At 41.6% G+C, this 26231-nt stretch overlaps 2 protein-coding genes across 2 annotated transcripts; both read right to left on the minus strand.

Annotated features, from left to right (window-relative positions):
- Positions 1–724: 724 nt before the first annotated feature.
- On the minus strand, positions 725–14240 carry LOC115257757 (uncharacterized). Its single transcript, XM_029857695.2, has 2 exons — positions 11855–14240; positions 725–2371 (listed from the first exon to the last, which is right to left on the minus strand). Exons 1-2 carry the CDS (start codon positions 14006–14008, stop codon positions 1835–1837), a joined length of 2691 nt encoding a protein of 896 aa, XP_029713555.2. The 5' UTR covers positions 14009–14240; the 3' UTR covers positions 725–1834.
- A 7776-nt stretch (positions 14241–22016) lies between these two features.
- Positions 22017–26023, minus strand: LOC115257642 (phenoloxidase-activating factor 2). The gene is made up of 5 exons (XM_029857473.2): positions 25808–26023; positions 25587–25702; positions 25353–25519; positions 25075–25274; positions 22017–25014 (listed from the first exon to the last, which is right to left on the minus strand). Exons 1-5 carry the CDS (start codon positions 25871–25873, stop codon positions 24475–24477), a joined length of 1089 nt encoding a protein of 362 aa, XP_029713333.1. The 5' UTR covers positions 25874–26023; the 3' UTR covers positions 22017–24474.
- Between the last annotated feature and the right edge of the window lie 208 nt (positions 26024–26231).

Genomic DNA, 26231 nt, shown 5'->3' on the forward strand with positions numbered 1-26231 from the left:
TTGCTTTTCATAAGTAATTGAATTAAGAGTAACCCTACTAACAAAAGTAGCTGCATAAAAGCTTATGGACGCTTTTGGAAGAAAGCTCGTTTAAGCTCTTATACAGCAAAAATGTTAGTTGGGAAGTGCACTCTACGAATTACTCCGTTACCACGCAACGCAACGCAGATTTCAAATGATAATAATGACATTCTACGAAATAATGTTTTTAGTATTTAATAAAAATGCATTAAAATATGAGCACATCCATTAGCTACGGAGCTTTTCTAGCTAAAGTCTACGTTCCATTTATTTTTGAATATTTGGTGTGGACAAAAATCTACGAGGGGGAGGAGCTATGAAATGGCTAAAAATTAGTCTACGTAGTTTATGGAGTTTATGATTATACTTTCTCGGAGAATTCATTCACTTCAGTTCTTTAGTAATGAACGGCTGATAATAATGTGAATCGTGAAATCTAGACTAACATTTGAAAAGGGCGGAACAACCATTGCGAATTCTCACTTGTTCCGTCCCTCCTGGGCGTATTTAAATATTTTTATGCAAACTTTTCCCGTTAACAGATAGAGGGGAGTCAGATCTATCTGTTACTGGTAAAAGATTTCATGAATAATGGGGGGTAAGCCTAGGAGGGACGGGAGAAGCAGAAATTCGAAATGGCTGTTACGCCCTTTTCAAATGTTGGTCTAGAAATACGAAGACACTTCATCGGAGAATGTTGAACTCCAGCAGAAACTGCAGTAAAAACAAATCATCCCTGCACCAAATGCACCATGTACAAAACGCTTATAACATCGATGGTCCTGTACGGCCAATGACTCAAAAGACCTGGACCATAATGGTAGAGGAGGACTTGTAGGCACTTGGAAAGAATAGAGAGACGAGTGCTAAGGATGATCTTTGGCGGTGTGCAGTGGGACGGTGCGTATTTATCGGAGAAGAATGAACCATGAGGTCTTTGCATTCCAGGAGAACGCCAAAGCCGGAAAGATATGGTGGAAAACAATTCAGCAATGGAACGAGCTCTAGCGAGTATTTAGCGTGACTAAAGATGTAGAGCGCCAGCCGTAACGTGGAATAATACAAAAAGTGATGACTGAACAGTTTTGCATTCAAATAAGTTAATGATGTCGGTGTAATGGCTTTCGGAGAAGTAATTGAGTTAACGGTTTTCTGTTATAACATATAGTGGGCTTTTATAACATAAAACATACGGAATTCGATCTATAAAGAACTAAGTTTTGGCGTGGTTCATTGCGCATTCATGATGCAACCAGTTTTTAATAAGATACACTAACGAACATATAATTAATAGAACTGTACATGTAAATGAAAAGACTTTACTATGCATCAACAATGCTTAGTGAATTGTGTTATCCAGACTAAATTTGAACGTGAGTATTTTCGTTTTATATGTTTTTATGTACATTATTATGATATTTTCTTTTTTTTCTTTAATAAAAAGGCTTTCAGCCATACGCTCTTGCACCTCATGTTTACTGTTTTGCGATGATTGGTTAGATGAAATTTAATTTGGCCTATTTAATATTCATTGCTAGTAAGACATACATAGCTCTGTTTTTTTCCCAGATATATTACATTTACAATTTTCCGGGCACTTTACACAAAAAAAGATAATATTTTGAAGCTCACTGTACTAAACTGCAAAACAGATTTGTTTGAAATTCCAGATTTTTCTCTTCTTTCCATAAGTTTCGACAATGTATACAGTCTTCAATTGTAATGCGTTCGAAAAACATCCTTTCAATGAAACAACGCAGAAGGCCAGACCCATCCATGTTCATCGACCTTTGCTTCGAACCTCCCACCGGCATCACAAAGCCGGCAAGTATTTTCTTGATGGTCCAAGGTCAACTGGTTTCTGCACAAAGCTGGGTGAAAGTTGCTCTCGGATCCAAGGTGCCACCTGTGGTAGCGAAACCAGTGTTTCGGGAATACCGTTTACGTCACAGCGTTCGTTATTCTTTGGTACCATGCCGACAATCTTCCAGTTCTGCTGGCCCATTCGATCGGGGCATATTACCGTTGCGCCATGCATCCTGTTACAGCTTTGGTTGGACGGGTCCCTTCCAGCAGTGCAGAGTGTGCGTAAAGGACAGTTTGGTGATCGAAGGATGGATATGTGTTGTTTATTTGGCTCGATCGATGAAGTGCCCGTGCCCAAGAAGTGAAGATAATTCCATCCAACGGCAAGGCAGTCACGGTCATTAAATGCCTCATTTGGATCAAATATGCATGCCATGGGGTGATTCGTTCCACTTCGTTCACGTAGGAATAGTAAAGCAATGTTATCTGTGTTGAATGCTTTGTTGAAATCCGGATGAATCACTTTCTTAGCTACATGATGTTCCTGAAAATTTAAGTCAAATGAAAGGACATAAAATAAGATATTTTATTTTTTTCGATGTTGCCAGGAATAACATTTTTCAACCTTTTGCATCCTTTTTACTTTGTCCTTAAAATAACATATTGCGCATTTCCCATCCCACTGCATCCCTTTCGCAATAAGCATGGGCTTCGTGGCCGAGCGGTTAGCGGCGTCAGTCGTTTAGGTGTCTCGTAAGCCTCGGAGTGTGGGTTCGATTCCCGCTCCAGTCGGGGAAAACTTTTCGTCGGACGAAAAATTCTCCACTGGGCCACTGGGTGTTATATGTGTTGTCCGTTGTCAAAATGTTAGTATTGTTCAGTCTGTAGTGGCCGCAAGGTCGAAGACGGTGTAATTGTCTTTTTTTTTTTTTTTATAAGTGCGGAATCATGAATAAAACAGTTAGCATAAATGCGGGACCGTGAATAAATCTGAGATTTCGCATCGAATAGTGTCGGTGTCTTCTGCGCACTTATTCATTTTAAGATGATGAATAAAAGTGCGCAGAAGACACCGACATGAATCGCAGTTTTATCCACGATGCCGCACTTAAGCTTACTGCAGTAGGAGCCCAGTGGGGTGGGAAATGCGCAATAGTTTTACCTTATTCAATTAACCCTTCTTAGGACAACACAATTCAACCACCAAAAGTTCAATTAAATCGCCAAAACTTCCACACCTTCAATAGGGGGTGCTAATACTATTTTGGCAGCATTGTTCATAGGGACACAGGTGGCCTTCGTTCAGCTACCTGTGGCAGATGCCAGCATGCAGGGCCCTACATTTTCAATTTCAATTGAAATTTTCAGGCGAAGTTTGTAAACAATGTTTTCAATCGTCAATGGAAACAAGGCGCCGTCGTCGTCGCTCGGCCCGACTGTCATCGTCACAGATGAACCGACGCTGCTGCATCGTCGCCGATGCCACTTTGTTTCGCACTCACAAGCTTACGCACGCTGGTTCGACATCGAATGAATTTCTCTGTTATAACTCAATTAATGAGTGTAACAACCGTCAAATCTGTGTAATGTTAATGAATGCTATGCATATTTTACTAAAATAGTTTATTACCCATAAAAATATTGAGCAAACATACATTTTAGACAATTTGAAAATTTCAATTGAATCCCCGTCGGTGTGAAAATGAGCCGCCACCCGTCGTTGCGTCGAAGAAAGTGACAAGAAGGGCGGATGAAGCGAAGCGCATGCATGTTGTTTTGAATGTTCCCGTCGTCGGCGTCCGTCCGATGCTGATGGGCGCTCGCTTTCAGCGTCATGTTTTGGTTTCGACGATGTAGGCCCCTGCCAGCATGTCCTTTAAAATAAGGAAGATTTATGAGGACTGTCTGTATATGTCCGATACGAATACATGAGCCACCGTTCAAACACAGACAAACAGACGTAACACTTTGAACATTTTTCGATTCTAATCATAGTCACGAAAACATATTCGCCCAATGCTAAAAGGCCTATGTTTGACCGACCACCAACTAGGTGGCGGTAGTGAGCAAACGTCAAACTCAAACAAAAACGATGCGAGCGCCATGGTTGGGCAGTTGGCCAACTATCAAATTTTGAAAAAGACCGTTAAATCGGTGTACGATGTGAATTATCAGAGTGTTACGTCTGTTTGTCTGTGGTTCAAATGTCTTGAGCCAGGGCACAAGTTATGGGACTGCAAAAGCCCCAACAAGAGCAAGACAAGCATGGGAAAACTCATTCGCTCACCCGAATGCCGGCGATGCAAACTAGCAAAAAGAACGCCAACAACCAAATACTGAGTGAGAGCACGGCGCACTAAGAACGAACGCAGCACGAACGGCTCGCCACCGACGCCAACGAAGCGAATCAGGAGAGAAACAAATAGAGAGCGAATTGAATCAGCTTGCATCGGTGTATACGAAAAGAACGTTCGCTCTCTCAACTACCGAGTGGCATTCAGCTGATTGAATCAAAACGCACTCACTGATTCAATTCCCAGTACTGAATGCTTCCACTGAACGCTAAATGAACGTTCCAAAACGAATGCTCTCGCACCCGACTCAGAACGCAAACATTCGTTCAATATTGGTTCGTTTGCCTTCGGCACTCAGATTCGGTAGCGATTCATTCGGCCGCCGTTGCTTGCGTCGCCCGGTGCTCGGCGATTAGAAAGAATGGGCAATGAAAGTGGAAAGATTCTGCTTGGCTGGGGGAGAAGCACACTCGCATCAGATTGTGCATGGATGTGAGTGAGGGATACGCAATATTTTAATGATTTTTTCCCATCCTTGGAGCAAGATGTCACATAATTGGAGCGTGGGATATCACAGAAGTTTACATGACATATCATGTAAAATTCATGAAATATCATGTAAACTTCCATTAAATGTCATGTAATTCAGCATGACTCTGAGTTTTAACATGACATATAACGTAAATTTTCATGATATATCATGTAAACCATCATAACACTAAGTTTACATTACCAAAATTAAGTTTACATGACGTGTAAATGTCATTATTTTTATCTGTGTAGACGATGTCGAAATGAGGGCCATCTAGCACATATCTGCATGAACCCTCCTAAGTTTCGGATAATCCGCGAACAACAAACACCCTACGGGGAGCAAAGTCCCGACTTTCAAGAGAGTCTCAGCTGACAAGATACAATGTAGGTAACACAATTGTACCTACCTGAACCACTGTAATTCAGCTTAGCAACTGCTTTGCCATGTAATCACTTAGTCAGGGTCCGACAAGTCTCCAGAAATGCTGGAGAGGATAATCGAGGTGCTCTTCCCGCGTCATGATCCGAATCTTTGGCCTCCTTTTGTAGGTTCACAGCGGACTTGTGCTGGTGATGACGGGATAGTCACTGATGAAGAACTTGCGAGGATTGCAAAATCCCTTAGCGTTGGTAAGGCCCCAGGCTCCTGGGATGTTCATATCTGCTATGCAGAAATGTTTGGAACCAAGAGTTTTCCCAGAGGTTTGAAAGTGGCAGAGCCCGGTCTATTGCTGAAGGCGAGGAAGCTTCTCGAAGACCTATCGGTATATGGACCGATTTGCTAAATTGACACTGTTGGGAAGGTGCTCGAGAAGATCTTCAATGGAATGCTGACGAACTCTGAAGGTGTAGATGGTCTCTCGAGTAAACAGATTGATTGATTGATTGATCTTTACAATAGAGACTTTCGAGTAAACAGTACAAACGGGTACAAATACTGCCGCGATAGCGTTTCCGCTTAATGCGAGGTATGGACTTCAAACGGAATCGCCCAAGTAATTTTCGTTCAGTGCATTTTTTTCCGTGACCGAAATGGGCAAGAGATTTAACACAGCAAGCCCCATTTGATTTGACATCTCGTTTAGGCTCCGTACTAGGATCCGGAATAAAGCGACGCTTTATTATTTCTTGAGCGATTCCTTGCCTGAATTTTCCACGCATCGAGATAGGCCAAAAAATTTCTTGCGATCTCCGTACTACCCATAAGGCGAGGTGACTCAATACTGTGCGGTAGTGGCCCTGAATGTAAGGAATTGGCCAATGTCATGAAATGTTATACTATATGACAAGGTGTTGAGGCTAAAACTCCCGGGGGCGTGGCCATCGCCGGCTTCACTGATGATATTAAGCTGGAGGTCTACGGTGTATCGATCGAATGGAATTCACTGCAGCCCACTCGATTGCGTTTCGAGCATGCCCGTGCACAGAAGTGGCGCCAAGGGAGGGGTTTTTCCCAATTTCGGCAAAAGGCGGATGGGCGACTAGTGTATGAAGCGTCGGTAATGGAGGGGGTTTAAACAACAACCCCCCCTCCCCTTCTGTACGGGCTTGGTTCCGAAGATAGATAGTTGGGTCAATAGGCGCCAAGGAAAAGTAACATTCCACCTGACTCAAGATCCTTTCGGGCACGACTACTTTTAGACAATATCTACACCAACTTCCCGAAAAACTTTCATAGCTTAGCATTCCGGGTACATGGGGAACCTATCCCATATGGCTCCGGAGGTATTTTGGAATATCTTAGGGTACCAAAATTGGCCACACATTTTTCTCACCGTGTACCTCAGGATCCCGATGAGATAGGAGAATAGTTTCTACGGCAAAATTATTCAGCAGGCCAAGAACTATCTGAAAACGGCGATAACAATTGGAAGTATGTGAGCAGAGTTTGGTATTGGTGTGGTATTTGTTGATTTAGCAGTGAAATAACAGAAGAACATATTTTGGTATTGTATCACGGTGTTATCGAACAAATGCACGATTTAATAACAAAACATGTTATTACTTTGTTATTCAATACTTTTTGGATAACAAATACAGCACTTAAAATTTTAGGTATTCATTTATTATTGAAATAACAAAACTTGTTATTTTCCAGGTGTTATTGATACATAATCATGGTATTCGTTTTTGTTATTGCCTCTTATGTCTACCAAATAAAGGGCATATCGAGGTATGATTGTATTTAAGATTAATACCTAAATATGTTATTCACTTGCTATTATTTTCTGCTCGGGCGGCACCAGTGTCAAAAATGTTCAAACATCGATTTCTCAGAATCCTGATGAATGATGCCGTCTTCGGCAAAGTTGTTCAGTAAGCCGAGAACTTTTTGACAATTGAGTGTATGGTTCGTGATTTGCCCATTAGGTGGCGCCTATTATTTGAAAGCTCAAATATATCACGAAATTGTCAGCAAACAAAGAACACATGAAAACAGTTAGCTTGGTTCGAAATTCATCCGCTAATCGGTGTCAGTGTTAAAAATATTCAAAACTCTATATCTCAAAATCCTGGTGAGATAGAACAATGCCGTCTTTGGCAAAGTTGTTCAGCAAGCTAAGGACTATCTAACATTTGAGCTTGTGTTTTGTATTTTATTTGCTAGGCGACGCCTAATGTCGGAACTATCAGGCAACAACAACTTTGGTTCGAGATTCCCCCGCTACGTAATGCCAATGTCGAAAAATATCTCACAATATTGATGAGATAAAATGATGTTGTCTTCGGCTAAGTTATTCAGCAAGCCAAGTTTTATCAGACAGTTGAAGCCTTGAATCGAAATGTATCAGCTGGGCCTAAAAAGGTTAACACTATAGTGATTCGAATGAGTGTAATCAGTTTCGTATCGTTTAATTCCGCCCTATTTTGCATATCCTTTGACAGATACGCGTATTTTGACCACTTGTAATCTTCCTCAGTGTCAGTTATCCAGTGCAGTGTATAACTACCATTACAAGTGGTAGTCGAAATACGCGTATCTGCCAAAGGATAAGCAAAATAGGGCGGAATTAAAAGGTACGAAACTGATTATACTCATTCGAAGAGGGTATTCTGCTTAGAGGGAGGATTCGAAAATTTCGGTACAAAGACTACAGTGGTTACAAAATCATGAACTTGATAAAATAGGAACGGTTTTTCTTGTTTTGTTTTATCAACCTTTGATCAATGGAAATAGTTTCAAGTTCGTCAAAACGGTATGCTCTGGCTTTCTAAACTCTATGGAGTGCAGGGGAGATAAGGGCATAATTAGATCCGCTTCAAATGCACGGTCTCCTAACAATAAACAAATTTTTCACGGGAAACCTCAATTGTTTTGACTTTCATTTTCAAGTTCGTAACACGCTCAAGAAAAATGCAGCAATTGCACATGCCTTCAGCGATTCCATTCCACATCAAGATAAACCAAGAAATTTCATAAGATCTGTTAGCTTATCATTCGTAGTTAACCGATGAAAATATGTCAACATGTGATAGAGAAATATATCGACTCATACTATCGGAACCGTATTCGTTACTGATAACTTTATATTTAGTTATTAAAGAGATTTAAGCCGCAAACATTCCATATCGTGTGTCGCACATATGATATTGGGATCAATGACTCGAGAATCCCTGGTGGACTTATCTCTGGAAATATATACCTGGAATACTCCAGGAGCCCCGGAGGAGTTTCCGAAGAATCCCTAGATACACTCTACTAGAGCAATTCCAGGATAAGTTCTTCGTGGAACTCTCAGAGAAATTTATGGGGAAATTCCCAGGAAAACCAATGTAGAAATCCCTAGAGGAATACCTGGGTGGAAATTCGAGAGAAATCTCTCGAGGAATCTGGTGAAATTTTTCTCCGAAGAACTTGGAGAATTCCTTAGATACATTTCTGGATTAACCCTTGAAAAAATCCCTGGATGATAGTCAAAAAAATGTTTGGAGGAATTACTGCTGGAATCCGTACAGAAATTCACGGAAAGATCTGGAAAACCCTAGAGAACCCCTGACAAAACTTTAGAAGGATTTTTGGATTATCTTCTGGAAGAATACATTCTGAAATTTCTAAATAAGTGCAACTCCTTTGAGGAACCCCTGTTCAAGTGCCTAGGAGAATACCTCGATACATCCTTTGTGAGTTTCTAGGAGGAATATCTGGTGGCATCCCTGAGGAGGAAATTGTACAGGCATTGATTAATCTCTGTGATTTATGGAGGAATATCTGCTGAAATTCTTGGAAGAAATCCCGGAAGAATACCTGAAGTAATCTCTATAGGAATTCTTGGATTAACATTTGGTGATGTGGGAGGAAATCCTGGCTGAGCATAGCATAGCATAGCATAGCATAGCATAGCATGAATACTTGCACAAATCTTGGATGGAGTTGCAAAGTTGAATATTTCCATTGACATTGCTGATGTCGCTACTATCTACAATGTCATAGATTCACTCAGCTCCACACACCTGGCTGTAGTATCCGCACGCTTGGCAGTGAAATTCGGCGAAACACGGAACCAATCCGAAACTCCCGTTCGCGAGCTGCACATGCAACTTCCATACGCCACAAAAATCGTTAATAAACTGATCCTTCTCAATGACAGCCACAGCTTTATCTCTACACAAGCCTCGAGCCTATACACTATCTTCTACCTATCTCCTTCTCGCACATTCTCCATTCATGTCATCTCATTCACTTCACGCGTTGATCATTGCGGTCGCTTTCGCTTTTCCCCGAATACGAACGCATTCAATCCGAAGACAGGCCCGGACCAACTTTTGCTTCAAAAGCACAAAATAAAAGCTTTTCTTTTTTGTGGAAGCTGTGCGATGTTATTTCGCGCGCTGTACACTGACCGGAATAGCACGCCAAATTTATTGATGTAGATTTAAATATAAATGCATTTTCCATTCACGGCATTAAACTTACTAAAGGTAAGATGGCTTAAAGTAACATACTTAATAAACAAATCTGTTACTCCCATGAACCCACAGCTTCTCTATATTGGAAATCATAATCAATTTTAATACATAACCTACGCTCACTACACTGGCCAAGTCCTTGCAAGCATTTATAAATCCCTTCATCAACTTAGAAAGAGCCCAGAACTGAAGCATCTTCCAATAGATAAAAGGATGTTGAAAATAGCGAATTTTCAACTTAAATGCAGTTATAAAGTAAATACACTGAAGTAGAATTATTTATGAATAAGTAATATTGGAAAGATCTCACCAATTGTTGTGGGGTTTTTGTGGTTCAATGCCGATCATCTAATTGCCTTGATTAATGTTCTTCTCTGTAAAACTCAGAAAAGAACAACACAATACTGAACACTAAGCACCCGCGCATCTATTGTTTTGATTCACTCGAGACAATAGCGAACGCGATCGATTATGCTGCCATACTCACCCCTACAGGAGTGATGCATGCACGCACAGCCAAGAACAACACAATACTCTGTGGGAGGAAGTCCTGGCTGAGCCCCTTAAAAACCCCTTGAGGAATGCTTGAAGTTACTCCCAAATAAAACCCTCGCGGAATATCTTGAGGAACCCCTGTTCAAAATCTTGGATCGATCCATCGAGTCGAGTCGAGTCGAGTCAAGTACAAGGCACTGAAGACGACCTTACAGTTGAGGTCGAAATACGTATCTGTCAAAGGATGCAAATTCTTAGTGGAATTCAAAGGAACAGTACTTAACGCGATTTTCTTTCTATTTATCGATCCATCGTTAAATTCCTGGGTAAAGCCATAAATAGATTCCTAGGCAAATCCACGAGTAAATCACTGGAGGAATTCCTGCAGAAATCCCTAGAAGAATCACTACATGAATTCGTGGATTAATCTCTGTGTGGAACTTCTGGAGTAATTACATGGAAAACAAAAGCATAACAACCATTTGATTGAGTTATATCCCAAAGATACCAGATAAAAAAAAACTAAAAGCTATCTGACACGATGTTGTTTAAAAAGATGGAATACGGTAAAAATGGTAATTCATTACATTCAGTTGGGTTGTTAACTAAAATCAGCCAACCGAACCAAAGACTCAACTGTCAGTTGGTTCTTAGCTCGCTGAATATTTTTGCCGAAGACGGTATCATCTGGAGTCTAAGTTAGGGTTTTCAATATTTTTGACACTAACACCGCCTAGCGAACGAATCTCGAGCTAAAGTCATCGTAGCCAGATATTTCTATACCTGCTGTTCAGGTCTTGTTCATTAGTGTTTCGATGTATACATGTTTGAACTTCTTTGACACTAGGCGCTACCTAGCGAATGAAACACGAACTATAGTCTCAATTGCCAGATAGTTCTTAGCTTGCTGAACAACTTTGCGGTAGACGGCAACATTCTATCTCATCACGATTGTGAGATATAGAGGTTTGAACATTTACGACAGTGGCGCCATCTTGTGGACGAATCTCGGATCCAGGTCACCGTTTTCATATAGTTCTTAGTTTGATAAACAGCTTTGCTGAAAACGGCACACTTGTAGCTCCGTCAAAAATAAAATCTGTCTAAAAACAAACAAGTTGTGATTTTTGTACTTTTCGGTGGGTGAATAATGTTTGTTGACTGGATGAAGGTTAAAGACAATAGGACAGATCGGTGAAGTACTAGATTTGTAGAAATGAGCTGAATATTTGTATGGTGAGAAGGTCAATTATCCGTTTCTGCAATGAAATGGTGCAAAAAGCGAGGGTATTATGATTCCTTGCGTTATTTGATGCTGTTTGAGCAAAACTTTGGGCAACAGTGTTGTTTTCTCCATTTCTTACAACATAAACAACATAGTTATCCAAAGTTTTGCTCAAACAGCACTAAATTAGGCAAGGAATCATAATACCCTCGCTTTTTGTACCATTTCATTGCAGACACGGATAATTGATCTTCTCACCATACAAAAATTCAGCTCTTTACTGTAAATCTAGTACTACACCGAACGTGCCCCATTGCAAAATGTTTGTTGAACAATACCTCATTTTTAATAAATTATCCTAATTCGAATTTTCAGCCATTTAGAATTTAGATCACCGTGTTCTGTATAAGTTATGGACAAAAGTTTTGAAACTAAAGCTGCCTAAGGGGCTCACAGGGCATATTATATCCATCGTGAGGCTCCAAAAGTGAGTTTTATAAAAACATAAGTGTAAAAAATGTTATTCGGAATTCAAAAATATTCAATAAAAAATGGCTCTATAATTGCTTACCTGATAACCGTTCGTTGACGTCAAATCATAATTTCCTATTCTTACTAACAGCCTGTCACTTGTGTCGCCATGAATACAATCAGCAGGAAGTAGTACAACATCAGATCTAATTAGAGCCCCAGCACATATATACTCCGTTTCCCAATTTTGAAGATACTCCTTCCTTCTCCAAATGGTCGTCAACCAGGGAACTTCATCGTGTCGGATTCTATTAGTACGTAGATCAATATCAAGATAACATTTGTCAATGGTTTTGGTATCTTGATGATCAACCATGTTATTCATATCCTGAATCCAGTGCAACCATTGTTCTTCTTCTGGGGACTTTCGAATCGGGTTAGTACAACACACCGTTCCGATGGTGCAATCATTTTCACCGGATCCAAATCGTAGGTCAATGATATGATTCATCATTTCAAAAGCGGGATCACCACATTGCTCCAAAGAAACGCAAAATCCGTTACATTTGATTCTATCAGGTTTGATTGTGGTTACGAGTGCGGATTCTGGTGATGGGTCAGTTGCTGCACAACACACCAAATCTCTGGGACAATCACCATAAATCCTCACATCTATTGAATCTTTGATAAATGTGTTACAATCGGCAGATGGTACGCATTTGCCTTTACAATTGTTTATAGTTTGAACGTTGTTTTCTGTAGTTGGGAGGCTTTCAACGCAACAAACTAAGTTTCCCTGGCAAATATTATGGGATCGTCTTCTTAAGTTGATCAATCCTAAACCAAATATGTTATTTGTTCCACCAGGGCATTCGTCGGAAGGAACACATCTACCTTCGCATATCTGCTGATCAACAATTTCAGAAGTTTTGGACAAATCATCGCAGCATACTAAATCGTCAGTACAACCATTATAGCTGCGAGGAATTATAATACCAGAACCATCGGTATTGAAGGTTTCATTTTGACACTGATGGAACGGAACGCACGCTCCTCTACATTCAGCAGGTTGTGGAATAGATAGTTCTTGCAGGATTGGTTTGATTTTCTGGCAACAAATTTGTTGTGAAGAACATTGTTCTGTGTTTAATCTCAAATCCACGTGCGTGCTATTCGTCATGTCGTCCAAACACTGATGAAAAGGAACACATGTACATGATGCTTGAATTAGTTTTGGTTCTGTTTTACAGCAAATCGATTCATATGGGCAAGCGCTATCAGATATCCTCAAATCGATGTCTTCATTACCACCGGCGTTAGTGATGCCACACTGTGATACAGGAACGCATGAGCCGTCACATACAGACTGGGAAGAAGGCGTAGGATTGATTAGTTCTTTACAACATACCAAACCAGCTCTGTCACATCCGTTACTAGTATCCCTCAAGTCTATTGCATCTTTTCCAAATGGCGTAGAACTGACAATAAGGCACTCAGAAGCAGGTGTACACATTCCTTGGCATGTAGGTTTTGGTTTTACTTCGTCACTGCAACAAATTAGATCCTCTGGACAAGCCCTGCCGATTTGCCTCAAATCAATCATGTCAGAATTTGTGGCATCCATCGTCACATTTGAGCATTGTTGGGGTGGTACACACCTACCATTACATAATTCAGCAGATCCCAGCTGAGGAATTGTAATTTCCGGTTCCATGCAGCACACCAAATTCTCATCGTTGCAATCTCCATCAACGAATCTTAAATCAATTCGATCTTTATCATTCCAATTGTAGCACTGACTGGAAGGAACACATTGCCCCATGCATTTTTGGATTGGAGTAATTTGTCGAACATTTCTGCAACAAACTTTATCATTCGGGCAATATAAGTTTTCTTTTTCCATCAAACTATCGTGAACGTCGTCAAAACATTGATAAAATTCAACACACGTTGCATTGCACTCCCCTGTTCCTTCCTCGGCGTTAGTATCGCGACAGCACACCAAATCCAACGGACACTGATCTTCACCACCAAACCGTAAATCGATCAACCCATCCCCGTTGGTATTGATCGTTCCATTCTCACACAAATAGCTCGGAATGCAAATTCCTCCTCCGGGACAAGAAACATAGTTCTGATCTGTGATCTGCGATGATGCCAACAATAAACACCACATTAACAGAATAAAACGTGTCAAACTTCGAACGAGCATCTTTACTCGAAAACGGCCAATGATACACAGCTTCTTTGCCATCAGCAGCGTGGACCAGTGGTGGCGGCTATACCTTCCAAAAGGCCAGCCAAGCCCCACTCTCTCTCTCGCTCAACCCAGTAGTGCCCCTAGAAGTTCAAGTACCAACCGTCTTCTCGCGTACCGTCGTCGTTTCATGGATCAACGGAGGAGACTCCTAAATTTGGATGTGTCTGACTGATCATATCGGAGAGAAGTTTGGGACATTTTTGTTTGATCGACAAAATAAGCCCGCATGCAGCAGCAGTCAAATTATGTACACGCTGGCTTTAGCACGAAAAAGGCTTACGCTCAATGCTAACTGGTTTCGTGGAGGACAGTCAAATTTTGCGATGACACTCGCACCATGATCTTCGGCATTTGGATAAGTTGGTGCTAAGATGGGATGTGGATAGGTCCACAAGACTAGAGGAAATTTTGTTTGGCGATGAAGGATCAATCACAATATATATATTCTGCTTGTGTATGCCTAATTGAAATGTAGAAATACTCCCATGTGAAGAATTGAAGACTGATTCGAATTGTCTTTTATATTGGCAATACAAAAGAAAAAAAGTTTAAAGTTGTTTCAACGTTTTCCCCGTCTAGTCTTCAAATAGTTTCCGATACAATCGAACTAAATGCTTAAAAGAAGAGCAATGGATTTCATCAGTTAACTGAATTAAAAACTTTAGAAATAGAACATAATTTTACGAGATGCGGAGTGTAGTATATAATTCATATGTACGTACATCCATTTATTTGCACAACATCACAATTAGGGTAATACATAATAACGCCGGGAGGTGGCCGAGCGCCAGGGTATACGGATAGCTCAAACGGAGTAAGCTTGGACGTGGCTGGTGTTCAGCAGTGGGCAGCAATTTCACACATCCGGAAGCAACTCTGTACAAGCGACATGGAACCGCTTCCAAAGTGCCTCAGTCTAGCTGGGAGTGCCTCGGACATATCAGGAACGATGCTAGTAAGTTCTTGATTACGGTATACTGGTACTGGTACTGGTCTGTGTTGCTTTGAAATTGGTTACACGCTTAGGTATTAATGCACAAGTGAGCTGGTAGCAAAGGCATTCTATCCTCTTAATAGGGTCGGGTGACATTGACCTGAAACGGAGGATGGGCTAATGTCGGCGCTGTTTTTCGTCCCATAAAACCGTAGCGTGCCCTCAAGTACGTTTCTGACCTGTACCCAGATTAGGCAGCTAACTGGGTGGAAGTAGGTTCAGATGAACACTCTTGATTAGCACTGATCCGGCAATGACTCCAGTCCCCATTAAAGGCCCTGTGCAAACCCTCGGGTGGCCCACCTGCTTGCATAGATAACCACCAGGATCATTGGCGACTACTTCATTGGCGGTAAGGGATAACGGCTCTAAAAGAGACAGTACTGAGTACTAGATCCCAAAACCAAGTGATCGAAAACGGAACGACAGAGGGAACGACGTTGAACCCGTTCGCACAAGGAGGACAGGTGATCGCCATTACGAGGGGCTGGTGTACACACCTGCGAACAAGCTGCAGGATGTTTAACAAGAAGAGCACGAGGCGGCGCAGCGCCGGTCGAGGAAGCGCAAATGACCGGCGCGGACTTCCCGCGCGTGCTTAACCGCAACAAGAGTGGGTTACCATAGATGTTTTTAGTTGCCGAACAGCTGGACGAGCTGACCGGCTTCACGAGCGGACGGACTACCATTAGCAAGGACCTGACACAGGGCCTGCTGCAGCTACGCAAATAGCTGATTCTGGCTAAGAAGGAGTACGACCTTCTGGTCGAAGAGCGGAGTGCAGCTGATGCGAGCAGGAATGAGTGATCCACCCAAACAGACAGCTCTTTGCTGACAACGCGACGATGGCGCTGGAATCCATGCAGCTCGCCGGGCGCGTAGCGGAGAGGTCAAGCCACCCTACGCCGTGAGCTACATGGTCGAATCCTGCCGAAAAGACGCGGCCCGAGGAAGCAAGGAGCACCAAGTGCATCGATCTGCCAGCGAAAAGGTTCGCAGGCACGCAGTTAGCCACAACCAAGCTCTCAGTAGGGGAGGCGAGTGTGCCCGCTCCATCCACAAGCCGGCAGATGCATTCTTCAAGTACTTCGAGCAAGGGCACAATTCGAGGGCATGTAAAGGCCTGGACAGGAGCAAGCTCTGCAGAAAGTGGTGAAAGAAGGGTTATATCGCCACGGAGTGCAACTCGGCACCAAAATGCGTGAATTGCACGGGAAACATGGGTCATACGACGGGTCCAGGCACGCGAGGAGTTCGAACCAAAGGACGATAATGCAGGCTATACAACTAAACTTGAACCACTGTGATGCCGAACAACAGTTTATGTGGCAGTCAATCTCGAAGTCAAGTACAGACATCGCCCTACTATCGGACCCACATCTCCCCGATCTGTACAACAGGTCGTTTTCCGGTCCAGTAAATAATTTTCACGGCGCACGAGAGCTTTGAAATAGCGATCATCAACGGAGTGTACTATTGCAGTTTTTATGCTCCCCCCAGGTGACCGAAAGACCAGTTCTCGTCTATGCTGGATTCGTTATCCAGTGCACTAGTGGGATTGAGTCCCGTGGTCATAGGTGGAGACTTGAACGTCTGGGGTAGCCGCTTGACTAACGCGAGTGGCTGGGCTCTACTCGAAGCTATGGCTAGACTGGACGTGGATGTCGCGAACGTAGGCGACAATAAACCTACAGCAGGAACGGGACTGAGTCCATCATTTATATGACCTTCTGTAGCCCGGGTCTAAACCCTAGCTCGGACTGGAGGATCGACGAGGGATACACGCACAGTGACCATCTGGCGATTCGATACAGGGTGGAACAGGGAGGAAGACGGCCACAGCCGCAGGTTATCGGCCGTCATCGGCGACGGCTGATTTCGCGCTTGAATAAGTTGGCATTTGTGGAGCGATTACTTATGAAGGGTAACACCGACGATCTATCCTGTGGTGATCTAGACGGAACCCTGCATGTTACGTCGCAATGCTAAGGCGATCCCTACCTTGAAATGAACGCAAACCGGTATATAGGCGAAGTCTAGAAATCACAGAACCTCGCACATTCTGCCTAAGAACTAGAAGGAGGAAGCAAAGAGCTCGCACTGGTGAGGGTAGAATAGAACGAAGTGAGGCCTACAGGATGGCTAAACTGGAACTGAACAAAAAGATTAAGGCGTTTAGGCGGATGTGCTTCAAAAATCTCTGCCAGGCTGCCAACACGACCCCTTGGGACGCTCCCCGAGATGCTGCAGAAAATCATGCCCGCGCCACGATATAAGACCATGGCCCCCCGTGACCCTTTGACCAGTTTGGCTCCCGGAAGGGTCGATCAACGGTGGACGCTATTAGGGCTGTAACCAGAACGGCCAAGATAGCGCTCCAAAAAAGCGAACGGGAATCCACTCTTGCGCGTTTGTCACGCTGGACGTGAAGAATGCGTTTAACAGCGTTAGCTACGGGCCGTCATCGACTGCGCCATACACCACCTAGGAGTCCCGGTTAGCTAATACCGGGTACTTCCAGAATAGAATGCTAATCTATGACACTGAGGAAGGTGAAAGCTACAACATCACCGCAGGCACAGCAGGGATGGAAAATAGTGAGGATTGCAACTGAGCAGACACACGCAAGCTAACGAAGCTGGTACGCACTTGTCTGTGATTCACGAAGCCGTGCTCTAAGCAGTTTTCAGTTTAATGAAAATAGGGAATCGCGCCACTTGGGCGGTGGCTTCTATATTCGTCTGTTTTCCACTAGAACTCAGTCAAATTTGAACCAATTGACACAACTTTTGGAATGTGGTGAGATAGGTATAGTATCTACCCGTGTACAACATTTCTAGTCAATTGGTTCAAAATTGACTGAGTTCTAGTGGAAAACAGATGAATATAGAAGCCACCGCCCAAGTGGCGCGATACCCTACCATTTGCACGGCTGACAGTTCTGATTTTCAGAAATAATGAAACACAAAACATAACTTTCTGACGGATAATGACATGATTTTCTATTAAAATTGCACTAAAATGCACTTCCCGCACTTTTATCACTAGGTTCGCGAATGAATACTCATGAGTGTTTTTGTTTTTGGCTTAGGGAACGTCCATAAATTACGTCACGCTTTTAGGGGGGAGGGGGGGGGTTCAGTAAAGTGTGACAACCCATACAAAAATTTGAGAGGTCTCATACAAAAAGTGTGACATAGGGGGGAGGAGGGGTTGACAATTGGCAATTTTTGCGTGACGTAATTTATGGACGCTCTCTTACTTCATACTCATGAAGCAAGCGGGTGCGAATAAACTTACACACGTCTTACGTCGGAACCATGAGGATCGTAGTGTGCCGCGCGCGAATGCAGACGTCATTTTTTTTTCGTGCTGTGTTTTTGTCTTTCCAATTATTAGCTTTTTTTCATGAATTCGGCCGATGGCAGCGAAGATTTTGCCACCCACTAGGAAGATTTATTTGATACCAAAGGCTTCAATTTTACAAACAGTGCAAATGTGGAACGAAGTGTAACATGCTTGTGAACCCCATAAGACATAAAGGTTATGTCTACGACGTTTACGACCATTCTTCGCGATTTCGTTGGGTCCCTCGACGGACAATTAAATTATTGATTTAGAGAAAATTCGTGAGATTAAATCTTATCCAAAATGAGTTTATCTGATACTGAATAGTGGAATGAACATTGATGAAAGTGCACGCATTAGACTGATGAATAAAAAAATATAACAATAGGTTTTTGGAGAAGGAAAACATGTTTCGCACTGACGATCACGGACTATACGGTGGAAGAAAATCAGTAATTTCAAATGTGGCGAAATGATGAAGCATCGTTCAAAAGCAATGCGCATAGTTTTACGTATTTTTGTTTGTAATGTGTTCTGGGTAGTATTTTGGGTTGTCTCTAATTCACTTTTTTTTTTGTTTTCGAGAGTATTCAAATAAGAAAGTTTGCTACTTACTCTCTGACTTATAATTTGGGTTATTTAGTAAAGCTGGGGAAGGGGTCATCATTTTTCTTTCTCATTCCAGAGAGCGAGCAATGGCGCTTAAGCCTAGGCTTTCGAGCCAGGGCATAAGGCGTAAATTCCTATGCCCCATCCCAGGAAGGAGAGCTTCAATGGAGTGACATTATTTTTCTTAGCACCGTCACTCCCAACGTTTTTACTTCTTATCCATACTAAACACTATAAGGAGCGGCTGACGAGATGTCGCCGTTCCATGGTTTGTTGAAATGTATTAAACGCTGCACAGTAGGCCTGGCCACTTCAATACTTGTAATACATCTCCGATGTAGTGCACGCTCAGAAAACCGTTCTGATAAACGTGAACAAACAAACGCAAATATGAGAACAAGCAAATATACACCGTGAACTGGAACTAGTTCCAGCTGTCAGTATGGGCGTTCTAGAAACCGTGACATCTAGTTCACGGTGTACATTTCTTATTGTTGTTATCGTTGCTATGCATAGTTCTCGTTTGTTCCCGTTGCCGTGATTGGGAGTGCACGTATATCGGAACGGATTTTTTTGCGTGTGCAAGTATTGATAATGGCAAGAAAAATGATAGAAGAAGTCGATTCTATCATTTTCCAGGATTCTTCCAATGGATGGCTGTGTATGTGTAGACTAGACTAGACTAGACTAGACACGTCTTACGTCGGAACCATGAGTAAGTCGTGTGTTGGTTTTTCACTAGCGATTTAGTTCACGATGAGAGCAATTCTATCCCTGCATCGCAGGGCTTCATCCTGGGCCCGGTACTATGTAACGCGGCGTATGATGGCGTATTGAGGCTCAAACTTGCACCGGGCGTAAAGCTGGTCGGCTTTGCCGATGATATTACCCTCGTGGTATACGTCGAGTCAATAAAGAAAGTGGAACTGAGTGCAACGCACGCAACTGGCATTGTGTAGAACTGGATTAGGTCGAGACAATTGACACCTGCGCACCACAAATCGGAGCTGGAGGTTGTGAACAATTGCAAGTCTGAACAACAGGCAGTGGTCACCACAGGCGGGTGTACGATCAACTCTAAGCGCTCACCTGAAGCAATTGGGGGTCATGATCGACGGTAAGCTTAAATTCGGAAGCCACGTTGAATAACCCTGCAAAGCATGGCGATAATGGTATAGTCAAAGATAATGTCAACTAGCTCGGCAATAGTCTCGAGCATACGCGCCAACTTGTGACGTAGTTGGGGGGCAAGGCCACTCAAAAACATTGAAATACTATCAAAATCGATGCAGTTTATCCAAATTAGGCATTGTTTCGTCCAGCGGTTGACTAGGTCCCACGTTGTGTATTAATTGCCCCGGAGGCAAGACGAAGAACTACTTTCAACTACGATTTATTTGCACCACAGAGAGGCAGTGCTCCTGCTCTGTGGTGGTACTTTGACTTACAACTAACATGACATGAAATCAGCTGCCGCTTTTATAGGCGGCAGCGATAGTACGGACAATTGATCAATGTGTGCACAAAAGTGTAATGCGCTAAAGGCTAGCAACACGCAGCCCAGTTTGACTGCTACAATAGTCATCTGGCTGCTTGCTGCTAGCAGTGTAATGAAAGGGACGCAAAACTAACAGAATTGAATGTATCGCTGCGCTGCTGCTGCTACTGAGGGCGCCTAGATAACGCCGTTCATGTGCTGCGCCAACAGGCATATTTACGTGAAAACTAGCGCATTTAGTCGAAAAAAGTTGCATTTTGTTCAATTTTGAAGAGCTGTGCCTCCCCAACTACGTCACAAGTTGGCGCCGTATGGTCTCGAGTAAGCGTAAGCTGCTCGCGACAGTAGCAGCCTCCATACTATGGTACGGCTCCGCTGCATGGTCGAATGCGCTACAGTGGTAGACATTCGTTTAGCCAAAGCATATTGCTGGTAGCTTTCAAAGGGGCTGTCCATAAATCACGTGGTCATGAGGGGGGGGGGGGGGTTCGGCCAATGACCATTTTGTATGGACAAATAAAAATTTTTGTATGGACTAATGACCACGCAGGGGGGGGGGGTTGGTTTAAAAAGTCCCAAAAAATGACCACGTGGTTTATGGACAGCCCCAAATAAGGGTTTTTGGTGCACTTCAGCTATCACACTGTTTCTGTGCTCGGGCACGGCTGCTGTCATCTTTTTCTTAAATTCAACATTTCACAAACTTTTTCCACAAAAAGAAACCGTCACACTTTCATACTGTGCAGTTCGATTTGGTAGGAACAATGCAATATTTTCTCTATTTTTTTTCGCAACTGTAATAATTTTATGTTCTTTTTTTAATTTTTGCAGGATTTTCTAGGTACTTTGCATGAGCCAATGGGATGAAACAATATATTATTTATATGTTGGCCGTAAAATACGAGAAAAGTTGAAAATTTGCCTAGACATTCGTTTAGCCGAATTGTACAATTTTTAGAATTCCATAACAAAAACTATCAAATTCCGAAAAATATCCAACACAATCATTTTGTATGGTGACCTGCATTATAGATCGACTTGTAAATCATAAATTTATTCGTTTTTGGAAGTATTGCCATATAAATTTTAAATGCATCTCATATAAATATATTAATCGAAAATGTTTCCAAATTGAGATTTGTGGTAGTTATTTTCATCGGAAGTGTTTCAAATGGTTCTAATAGAAGTATCACGATGAGTGCAGACTCATTTATAATATATTACTTCAGATTGAATGTAATAAGCCAATGTTTTGACCACATCATGCGTTTTTGTGTGAACATCTGCTGTAGAATAAACAGGGTTAAAAAATTCCGACTCTTCTAGCAGTTCTTCCGCTTGGCAGTTTTCTAATTCATTTAGAAATGCTAGTATAGAGCTTGCTGACGTTTATTCAACTTTCTCTTTCAAACATGCAGGCGGAATAGGATTTGTTGTCATCAGGAAAGTTTTCCCGATGAAAACAAATCCTATCCGCCTGCATGCTTAAAAGAGAGAGGTGAATAAACGTCAGCAAGCTCTATTATACAGTTATACTTCAGTGACATTAGGATACGTCTTCATTTCTACACAGAACTATTTATTTTAACTTATATTAATCCCATTTTGATGTTTAACCCTAAAAGGGATACCTTCATGACCTCAGTTTCGTCACCTCGCTGAGTGTGTTCCATCAAAGACGAGCTCTGAAAGGCGCCTGGGGTCCAATGGACCCCAGGTATCCCTTTTAGGGTTAACCAATCGAAAATCTGTATACCTAATTTTCTCACAACATTTTCAACAATAATTCTGTGCTATATTTTAAAAACATCTAATCTGGCTCACATAAGAGTGTTTACAGAAAGCGTTTATTTATTAATTTATAAATTTATAAATTTATATATTATTTATATATATTTATAAATTTATTTATGCAATTCAGTGTCATAATTTCTATTTTATACTACTCATTTCAATATCATAATGGTCAACTTTTCCGTACCGGTTCATAATGCAACTGAAATAAGTTGCATAATGAAAAATAGTTGCATAATGTTCATAATGCAACTCATTTGAGTTGCATTATGAACATTATACAACTCAAATGAGTTGCATTATGAAAAAATTAATGCATAAAATTTTGTATGGAACTCGTTGCAAAACTCGATTTTTTCAGCACTCTTCGTATTTATCCAACTCGGCAAGCCTTGTTGGATAAATGTACGACTCGTGCTGAAAAAAATCAACTTTTTGCAACTCGTCACATAAATAACTATTATGCAATTCAGTATCATAATTTCAATTTTATATAACTCAATTCGGTATCATAATGGTCAACTTTTCTGCACTCGTTCATTATGGAACTGAAATGAGTTGCATTATGAAAAATAGTTGCATAATGTTCATAATTAGGAACAATGGGAATTCGCGGCAAAATTTCTTAAATTTCGCGGGCTACTCTAATTTCGCGGCACTGTCGCGGTCCCATATTTTTTTCCGTTTTTCTGAAGAAAACGCTAATTTTGCATGCCAAATAAATCATTCACTTGGTTTTCAGAGGTCTAATGATGAATTCATCGAAAAAGAAACACATATGACGTAAAAATAGAAAAGAATCATACATTGAAAATACAGTAAATTTGTATTATGCGATACAGAATCGTTTAAAACTTACCATTGTCAAAAGATATCAGTCAATTTATGTTTAAAAAATTGAAATTTATAAGGTATTTTCACAATTTTGTCAATTTTCGCGGGATTTTTTCACATTTCGCGACCAAAGGTCAATTTCGCGGATTTTGCGGCTTCCGCGAAATCGCGAATTTTCATTGTCCCTATATATTACAAATACTGGTGCTGTATTTTTATTACAGTTTAGAAAAAGTTTAGAGTTGCATGCCCCTTGGTAGTTTCCAATAATCGTTTTCTTTGAACGATAATTTGCACCGTGTCAAACATTTACCAAACACGCTTATTTTTTTAACCTGTTTCAACAATCACCTCATACAAGAGCAATGCATTCGCGAAGCAAAGGATTTTCCCAAGGATTATTATTACTATTACTTTATTATAGAGGTTTTCAGCCCTAGGATGCCCAAGAATTTCAATGCTTCTCTAATGGTAAATATATAATTCAATTACACTTATTGGAGGAATATCCTGTTTGTTTGAATTCTTATACAACTTTCGAATCAAAATTTGGTCTCTACGGTTTAGAAACAAGAGGGTTGAAGAAAAACTGTGATAAAATAAAGAAGAAATAGCTAGGATACTAATTTGATTGATTTGGAGCATTACTCGTGTATTTCGTCGTCTTTACCAAGTCGTGATCAACATAGCAATACAAAATTTGTTAGTTCAAAAAATGTTATGTGATCAGTGCACTCTGACAGACTTCTCGCTAAGTGTTAGCTGCCTAAAAGATACAAGTATGATTTTAGACGCAAAACCATATCGTAAAGAAATAAATAAATACAGATTAAATACCAGCAGGGAAAAGAGCTTGACTGTGGCATTATGACTAGGGACAATGGAAATTCGCGATTTCGCGGAAGCCGCGAAATCCGCGAAATTAAGCATTGGTCGCGAAATTTAAGAAAACCTGCGAAATCTGAGAAAATTTAGAAATTAACATCAAAATTCCACCAATTTTAAATGTTTAAACATAAATTAGCTGATAACTTTTAACATTGTAAAGTAATTTACGATTCCGAATCTGGCAAAATAAAAGCTTAATACATCCACTTCTTTTCTGATTTTTCATCAAACTTGCTACTTTTTCTGAAAATTTACTATTACGCCTCACAATATCTAAGTTAGTTATTCATTTCGCATGCAAAATTGGTGTTTTCTTCAACGATACGGTCAAAATGATACAGCCGCGAAATCACCGCGAAATTCTTAATGTTGGCCCGCGAATTATGAGAAAATTTGCCGCGAATTTCCATTGTCCCTAATTATGACATATTGCATTATACTGTTTCAACTTAAGACAGTACCCTCAGCTCTGCAACAATATTCATGTAGTTGCTATTAGAACGTAGAATATTCAAGACTTGAACCTAGCTCGAACATTTTTAATCGGATCCAGCCCATAAATTTGGTTACATCTGTGTATGCACCGGGAACACCACGTTGGCCACATCCTATTCCCCAAGCGACGATGCCCACCTGGTAGTACCGAGAACCATCAGCCGGACAAACCAGTGGGGCTCCTCCATCGCCAGTGCAAGCGTCCACATTTTCCTCTCCACCGGCGCACATGTAGCTGTCGTGCAAGATGAACGATGGCCCTAGGCGTGTATTCCGGAATGCAGCTTGGCACTGGGAGTGAGGCATAACGGGAACTTCTATGCTACGAAGAATGTTCTGCTGCACTCCTTGTTCAAATTTGTCCTTTCCCCATGCGCCGGTGAAGCATTCCGACCCATCGAAGCTTCTCTGGGGTGGTAGACAAACGATCTGAACGTTGTGATCGGCTTCAAATGGCTTTTCTAGTTTTAAAAGCGCGATGTTATTGTGGTGATAGATGTTGTAGTTCTCGTGCACTACGATTTGCACCACTTTTTGTGTCTAGAATAATAAAACTGGTTAGATAACTTCGTTTTTTTATGTTGGATTTTGTCAATTTACCTGTGTAGGATATAACTCTCTGATGCTACTGGTATCCCATTCACCAGCTCTAACATAATACTGGTCTGAATTATTTACACAATGAGCAGTAGTGAGTGCCAAATCTGGAGCGATCAGCGAAGCCGCACATAAATACACTTCCTTACTAAGACCAAGTAAATCTGAATACTTTAGGATCATCAGTGTCCAAGGAAATTCGCCTGTCGGTTAGATAAAAATCTGTCCGTTGGATACTAGTTCCAATTGTACATAAAATTTGTGTTCAAAATGTATCTTACCATATTGCGCTGATCCACTCTTTTCGCCGGTCAGCCTATATCCAATTCCATTAGGATGCCGAACGCCACATCTATCGAATGTGACCTCACTTCTCTGCGTGCTAACGACGATATCTTTCTCTTCGCAACATGTCTCCAGTAAGTCACATCCGTCGTTGGTTGACACTCTGTTGGGGAAACCCCGATTATTCCTGTTATATGCTTGAGCCTTTTTTTTTTTTTCTTTCTACTCACCTCAGATCAAATGAAACTGGGTCCAATCCAACTGGCTGGGTTGAATTCTTTGGAAACACAGTAACATCCAGACTGTCCGGAGTTTTGCATTGATCCTTCTTAACACAGGTACATGTCTAGATAAAAGAAGATGACTTTGCAATACCTGTAATCAAATCTTACCCCGGAACAACAATCCGAGTTGTACAGAATGTACACAATTTAATGATTCATAAACATACCTGGCCGTGGGACGATTGAATGACGGATAGAAGCAGAAGCGCTAACAGCACCACTAATCTCTTCATTTCCTATGCTTAACGTGTGTTGATCGTGGAGGTAAAGCACCGACTGACTTGATCTCGACGATCGTCTGAACGTCTTGTCGATAAACAGGTTTACTGGAAGTCGTGCGCTTTGCTCATGCGGTACGGCGGCGGCATGCGTCATCGTTTGTCCCATGCGTTGGAATTAGGGACGATAAAGATGGGAGGGTAGCGATTTGGCCACTTTAGTCCAGAATTTCCCCGTGTAGTTTCCCAATTTAATGGAGTTTTGCCTAAGTGTCAGATAGTTGATAGAAGATTGTCAAAAGAAATGTACTTCGTACACGTTGAAACCGTAAGTCAAGCGAGACAAATAAAACACTTTATGGACTTTAGACAC

This window comes from Aedes albopictus, chromosome 3, assembly GCF_035046485.1.
Source record: "Aedes albopictus strain Foshan chromosome 3, AalbF5, whole genome shotgun sequence".
Lineage (NCBI taxonomy): Eukaryota > Metazoa > Arthropoda > Insecta > Diptera > Culicidae > Aedes > Aedes albopictus.